We start from the raw sequence: 7,353 nt of genomic DNA, 5'->3' as shown, positions 1-7,353 counted from the left end.
GGCGGGCGGGCGGGCCGTGCCGGGGGGCGGGAGGGCGTCTGTGGGAGGAAGAGAGGTCCAGCTCTGCCGGGCTCGCCCCAGTGCTCTGTGGGATACTGGAAGTCTCGAGCGTCTCCTCCCCGGCTCGCAGCTCGGCTCCGGGCGGCTCGGTGGCCGCCACGGTCGCACACCCCCCGCGTCCCCTCGCCTCTCCCTCGCCGCCGCCCCCTTCCCCCCCGCTCGCGATAAGAAGAGCCGGCGGCAGGAGAGGGGGATGAAGATGGCGGACGCGAAGCAGAAGCGGAACGAGCAGCTGAAGCGCTGGATCGGCTCGGAGACGGACCTCGAGCCGCCGGTGGTGAAGCGCCAGAAGACCAAGGTGAAGTTCGACGATGGCGCCGTCTTCCTGGCCGCCTGCTCCAGCGGCGACACGGACGAGGTGCTCAAGCTGCTGCACCGAGGCGCCGACATCAATTACGCCAATGTGGACGGACTCACCGCCCTGCACCAGGTCTGTGTGCGCCCGCCGCTCGCACTCCGACCCCCACCCCCGGGCCCACGTCGTGCTCGTGCCCGGGCCTCTCCGGTCGCCGGTCCTGAAGGCCCCGGGGTGGTGGTGGCGGGAGCCTCCCTGCTGCGGGTGAGGGGGCGGCTCCGGCGGGGGAGGCTGCCCGCGGGGCTCCAGGCCCCCTTCGGACCCCCGCTTGCCGGTGCAGTTGGGAGCCGGCTGATTTCCTAGGCGCGGGACAAGATGGGGCTGTGGGCTTCTGAGAGAAGTGGGGGACCCCAGGGCTATTTGTGGACATGTGTCTGGGACTCTGGGTCAGGACGAGCAGGAGTGTGTAATGGGTTGTGCCGAGGCCCGGTGTCACTGATCCACTGGAGCGGGGGAGGGTGGTTGAAAGCCACTAACAGGGATCGGTAACTTGGGCAGAGGGACCCCCTTGGGCCTGGAGGTGGACGTGGGCTTTGGTGTACTTTTTCGGAGTTGATTACCAATGATGACGATAATAATAGTAATCAAGAGCCGGAGCCGGGTGCCCTGAGCGAACGATTTCCTGTTTTCTCCTTTATTACTCTTGGTCACTGGGGAGGGGAAAACGGGGTGTAATTAGCTGATCTGCAGTGGCTGAAAGAGAGGGGCTGGTAGGGTATCGGCCAGGGAAGCCTTCCCAAGTGGGCTTGCCCACCTCTTCTATGATTCCTGGTCTCGAAGAGTTTGTCGCAGTGTCACAGATCCCCGAGCCCTGGCTCCCGAGTGTGCACCGGGACTAGAAAGAGAAGAATAAACACTCTACAAAGACACTTGCCAAACTTTGCTTTTCCTTTTGGGGCTGGGGGGTAAAAAAATAGAAAGCTAATCCCAATCTTTTCTCAAAATGGATGCTTTGTGCATGTTAAAGTTTTATAGTAGTCCGATTGGGATCTCTCGGTGTTAGCCAAATAAGGAGAAACTATTGGCAATCCAGAGATAATGTTGCCTTTGCCTTTAACAAGCCAAAAGCAACAAAACCCTTAGAGTCCTGCTCGAAAAGCAAGGTTTTAAGTGCTGGTAATAGGTGCCATGGCATAGATTCTTTCTATTTTCATATTAAGCAACTTGGAATTACTAGAAAATTAACAATGAAAAAGGCTTTTCTTAAGGCTTTCTCGAACTCGTCTTGGTTGTGTGGGAAATCAGCTTCAGTTTGAATAATACTGTGGTAAAAAACTCGTTTGGGTGTTTGGAGCTTAAGGCTTCACACTTTGTATCGGAACTTTAGAGTTTGTGACTCTTAACTTTACACCTTTTAGAACGACGTGGTATATTTTCCTTATATTGCTTCCTGCTTTAGTAAGTGATGACCATGTTAAGTTTCATTTAATCAAATTCGCATATCACACTTGGCATTAAGCCTTTGTTTACAAAGCTGACTGGAAGGGTTGAAATGACTGACAATTGGCAGGACAGATCTGGAATTCAGAATGGCCCCCAGTGAAAAATACGGCCTGGTTTCTCTCATGTGGTGCAAACCTCATTTGCTTAAAGCATAGTGTAACTAAAGATCAGAAAACACGGTCTTGAGAAGGAAAGCAACTTTGGCATTAAAAATTGTAATTGTATAAAATGGAAGAAAAATCTCAAGAGTTTTCTTTCAAATGTCCCTGCAAGTTTTAATGTGAGATTGTTTCTGAAACACAGTTACTGTTTGTCAGAATGCTTAGATAATGGTTCCTATCAGTAAATTTTCTGAAACTGCTAAGTAGAACGTAAAGTTGCTTCTCCGTGGAGAATTGTATTGGCTTGGAGAAGAAGGCAGTTCCCACATTTTTTTAAAATATTGCAATAGTGATTTAGACAGGAGAAAACACATGGAATTGGCTTTTAAGGACTTGTGTTTCACTTCTTTTAAGAGGCTGGATTTACAGATAACTTCTGGACTAACTGAATTCGGTGCTTTGTTTGGTGAATGTACATACAGTCTTTATTGAGAATTTTGTTAGAGTTGGCAAGCACACGAGAAAGTTTCTGAGTTTAGGCCATTTGCATAGCTGATTTGGTGACCCGTCCTTGAATATTTTAATACTCCAAAGACCATAAAATAACTGAAATATTTGACCAGCCTAGCCTCTCTGGAGTCTGTTCACATATTCGCTCACCTTTTTAGTTTGGCAGGAGAAAAGCTGCAGTACTTCCCAGCCCACGGCTACACTAACTCCTGCCTTTTCCTTACCTTTCTGATGGAAGTGGTTGGCTGTTTAAGGTGTAGATATCGGTCGGATGAGCTCTCATTGAAAGCAATGAAAGAAACTACGCTGCTGTTGTTTATCTCTTTGGTATAGAAATGCCGACTATGCAGAGAGAAGGCAAGCCTCTGTCCTAGTCCCTGGAGTAGCCTTCGTCTTTCAGGTGTAGGGTACGGTTGTCTGACTTTTTGTCTAGACCCGAGGTCTAGATGCAGTTATTCACCTGCAGAACTTTATTTATAGTGTGCGATTATACCTGTATTTTAGCGTGCTTCGTGAACAGTTTCAAGATCTGTTGGGTTATGTATAAGATGTCCTATCCCGGTCCTTACTGATACGCCTAAAATGCAGGAGTGTCAGCTTGTAGTTTAGCTTTTTTGTTTTAACCACAAAATCTTAACTTTTTCTCTATGCCAGTGGTTTTCAAGTCAATTTCCAGTTTCTATTCTTGTAGAACATTCTTGCTCAACTTTCTGTTATAAAATGAATTATACCTATATATTGTAATTTTAATCAAAAGTATATATCGTTAAGTAGGCGTGTCTATTCCGATCTGTTTATTTACCATAGGTTGACAGTGACTTTGTTTTCACAAAACATTTCTTTAAGGGACTCTTCCTGTTCAGAAAACTTCTTGGTAATTGAGTTATACTCTGTTTTTGTCACCTCTTTACTTATTTTTTCATGTCTTGACATTATATGAAATCCTTTTTATGCAGTCTGAATATTCAGCCTTAGTTTTAGGTCATCATAAATTTCAGATGAAAATGCAGACTAAAACCCCGATCCTCACTAAGCACAACTTTTCATTGACGCCTCTATTTCTGTTAATGATGTCAGCAATCTCAAGATAAATTTGAACATTTTCGTCATAGTTTACTCTTGCTCCCAGTGTACATATGTCCAGGCAGTCACCTGTCCTTCACAATTACCTTCAAATTAATTTTTTTCCTTGCTAGTTTGAGTATCAAGCTGTTCCATGCACTTACATTTTTATCCTGGTATTATAGGAACAGTTTGTCTTCCCATCTTTATATGTGCATGTATGTGTGTGTGTATGGTTTAGTCCAGGATGCATACCAATTTCAGATACTCTAACAGTGCTCTGTTGTGCCTGTCCTCTTACTATAGGTTTGAAACATTGTCATTAGCCTGTGCTTAGTAACTGAAATTGGTGAACGTTTTCATTGGGACTGTATCTTTACATTTTTTTTTCAGTGCTTTTAGTCATCTCTTTTCCTCTACTAGACTATCCTTCCTTTCTATACCAGCCTACATTAGTTTTCTTCAAGGTTCCATCCAGCTGCCGACTAGAAGGGCTCTTTCTTTGTCTAACTGTGGTAGCAGAGACACATGCCCTCTTCTAACGGACGCCCTGTACTTAGGTTCTGCCCATCTTTGTTATTAAAGCACTTCTTACTGGGTAGTATTTGGAAGCTTGTTTCTCCAAACTTAAAGAATCAGGACCCGATATGTTTCCAGGGACTGACTCACTAAAAATTTTTATTGAATTGTCTGCTGTATTTCTTTTCGTGACTAAGTCTTATGGTTGGTTATTTGTATACTATGAGCTATATATTTGAAGCCTGCATATCCAGATTTTAGAACATTGGTTCAATATTATAAAATTTGTTTTTATGAAAAACTTTGTAATTGGATGTTTGGTATATTTCTTTTAATTGAGATTTAAAGTATTTCTAAGTATGCTCCCTTTCTATTAAGAAGTCCAAAACCAGCCTCAAATTTGGTTGAGTGGTAGAAAATACATTCAGTTGAACCATAAGAAACTAAGGTAAAGCCAGGTGGTGTTGGCACACGCCTTTAATCCCAGCACTCGGGAGGCAAGGCAGGTGGGTCTCTATGGGTTCGAGGCCAGCCTGGTCTACTAAGCGAGTTCTCAGGAGACAGGACAGGCTCCAAAGCTACACATAGAAACCCTGTCTTCAAGAAAAAAAAAGAAAAAAGAAGAAGAAGCTGAGGTAGATTCTATAGTGAAATCCAAAGTCAGACTGTAATTTTACAGTAATGCCCCCCTGTTTCCAACTAGACAGACTTGTAGACAAGCTTAATATTAAATCATTCTGCTCTTAAATACAAGTTTTATCAACTTGTAAAGGATCCATTGAAAGCTTCTATGTAACATGTCGGACAGGTGTAGTGCAGTTTTCCTTAAGAAGCAAAGTGTTAGAATACTAGAAGCAGTTGATTTTTGAATTGCTTGTCGTGTAATAGTTCAAGTGTTATATACGTGTTTTAAGCTGAATACATTTATAGTTTTATAACCTTTTCCTCTTCTATTTTTTTAATGAAATGTTGGGTTTTGGATCGATTATAAAAAGTATTAAAATTTCTGTTAAAAATGTACATGAAGCCAAGTGGTAGTGGCACACGCCTTTAATTTCAGCGCTCGGGAGACATGTGGACCTTCGTGAGTTCCAGGCCAGCCTGGTCTACAAGAGCTAGTGCCAGGACAGGCTCCAAAGCTACACAGAGAAACCCTGTCTCGAAAAGCAAAACAACAAAAAATATACATGAAATCATTTTTCTGCATGCTTTCCTTTAGAAAAGCTATTCTACCTTATGCTGATGGCTCAATAAACTTTTTATTGAAATCCTCCAAAATCCATTTTTAAAATGTATTAAGCAAGTTGCCAAGTCCCTTCCTTCACAGAAGTAAATGGACAATGTAGCCTTATATGGGGTGTGCTGGTGCAGGCCAGCGCCTACACTGCTGCTGTGAGAGCTCTCTGCACTTGCTGGCTCTCTGCTTCCTGGCAGCAGTTCTGTGGTCTGACTTTGAAGTGTCACAACCAAGACTATCTTTCCTGGGCTTTAGCTCCAGTGTGATTGCAAGCTGTGACTGAGCATTTTCTAGCATAGCTAGGTAGGAGCACTGGGCAGAAGAGCAGGGGAAGCTTTTGTCAGTTCTCTTACCATGTTCTCTTCAGTAAGAGAAACATGTTCAGAGTCCAGATGATCTTGAAGAAAGGGCTTTTAGAAACCTTAATAGGCATAAAGACAAAACATTATTAGATTGCTACTGTAGGAATAAATACCTCCTAAAGGTGCTGTTCTCATTGCTTTAGAGTCTGTTTAATAAGAGCCGTCTTTTATTATTCCTTTCTCTTGAAAGTTTGCTGGTTTCCATAATCACAGTGAAGAGATTTGGAGAGCTCTAGGAGTTCCTGTGAGTTTACTTTGTTAGGTTGCATGTCCAGTAGCCATGACTTACCAGTGTCTTAGAAACAGTGTAACTGTAATTCTCACAGCTTCCTTCCTGTCGTCTAGGTTGTCAGCATGAGGAATGGCAGAATTGGAATGCTAAAGCAGCTCCGAGCCCAAGCTTTAGTCTAGGTGCCCACTTTCTAAATCAAAAAGCCGGGCGGTGGTGGCGCGCGCCTTTAATCCCAGCACTTGGGAGGCAGAGGCAGGCGGATCTCTGTGAGTTCGAGACCAGCCTGGTCTACAAGAGCTAGTTCCAGGACAGGCTCCAAAACCACAGAGAAACCCTGTCTCGAAAAAACAAACAAACAAAAACAAACAAAACAGGTTTTTCTCTCTGTGTGTATTCCTGCCTGTCCCGGAGTTCACTATGTAGATGAGACGGGCCTCAAACTCACAGAGATCCTCTTGCCTCTGCCTCCTGAGTGCTCGGGTTAAAGGTGTGCCACCATGCCCAGTGCCCTATTTTAAGTCTGAAGAAGAAACTCTTTTAAATCATTTTTGTGGTTGTATTGAATAGTATTTGAGAGTTTTCGCTGCACAGGTACATTTTTTAAAAACCTACTTTTGTTTCAAAGAATGTTTGAGATCTTTTGATGGTACTTAAAATGCAATAGTAATATATTTAAAATTAATCTAGAATTCAAAATTGCTCTAAATTTTAGGACTTGCCAAGATTGTTTTGCTGATCATTAATTAAAGAATACCTGATCGTGTGACTTCTTTGTTTTGTTTTTTTTTATAATTTACGAAGGAAATTACTACAAAATACTCCTTTTTTCCAGAATATAGAATTAGTTTTTCTTTTCATTTTTCTTCTAGTAACAATTTTATTACTACATTTAGTATGTACTTATTTCAGTGATTCTTATACCTAACTGTTCATTCTGTTCTTGGAGACAAACTGCAGGCAAACTCATATCTGAGATACTAAAGACAATCTCAGCTAGACCTGGCTACATAAGCCTTTTATCCTCTGGAAGGCAGAGGCAGGCGGACCTCTGTGTTTCAGGATAGCCAGGGCTACATAGTGGTCCTGTGGTCAAAAGAAAAAATAATCTCAGCTTGTCATCACTATGCAGCAGAATTTCTTCAATTTACTTTGTAGACTGTGATCATTATATTTTGGGCCAGGAGATGGGATATTACACAAAATGCTAATGTAGCTTCTGAGCTAGGAAAATGACTTTTACTTTTACTCCTGCTTGATTTGCCTCTTGTTAATAGGAACATCAAGTTATGTATTCCATGAAATAATTTACAAAGTGTAGCCAAATTGCCGTTCAGGTCTCAACTTGAAAAGAATAATTTTTTTTATTTTGATAAAAATATGAAATATGGCCGGGCGGTGGTGGTGCACGCCTTTAATCCCAGCACTCGGGAGGCAGAGGCAGGTGGATCTCTGTGAGTTCGAGATCAGCCTGG

At 43.1% G+C, this 7,353-nt stretch overlaps 1 protein-coding gene across 5 annotated transcripts in view; it reads left to right on the top strand.

Annotated features, from left to right (window-relative positions):
• Window positions 1–14: 14 nt before the first annotated feature.
• The window catches only part of Ppp1r12a (protein phosphatase 1 regulatory subunit 12A), a 121,567-nt gene continuing 114,228 nt past the window's right edge, over window positions 15–7,353 (top strand). For all 5 annotated transcript variants that reach the window (XM_005358091.1, XM_005358088.1, XM_005358087.1 and 2 more), the window contains exon 1: window positions 15–490. In XM_005358091.1, the coding sequence (XP_005358148.1) occupies window positions 254–490 (237 nt within the window). In that variant the 5' untranslated portion in view covers window positions 15–253. The remainder of the gene's footprint in view (window positions 491–7,353) is intronic.

The sequence above is a fragment of the Microtus ochrogaster genome, chromosome 24 (assembly GCF_000317375.1).
Source record: "Microtus ochrogaster isolate Prairie Vole_2 chromosome 24, MicOch1.0, whole genome shotgun sequence".
NCBI lineage: Eukaryota > Metazoa > Chordata > Mammalia > Rodentia > Cricetidae > Microtus > Microtus ochrogaster.
This window is presented reverse-complemented; position numbering and strand designations above follow the sequence as displayed.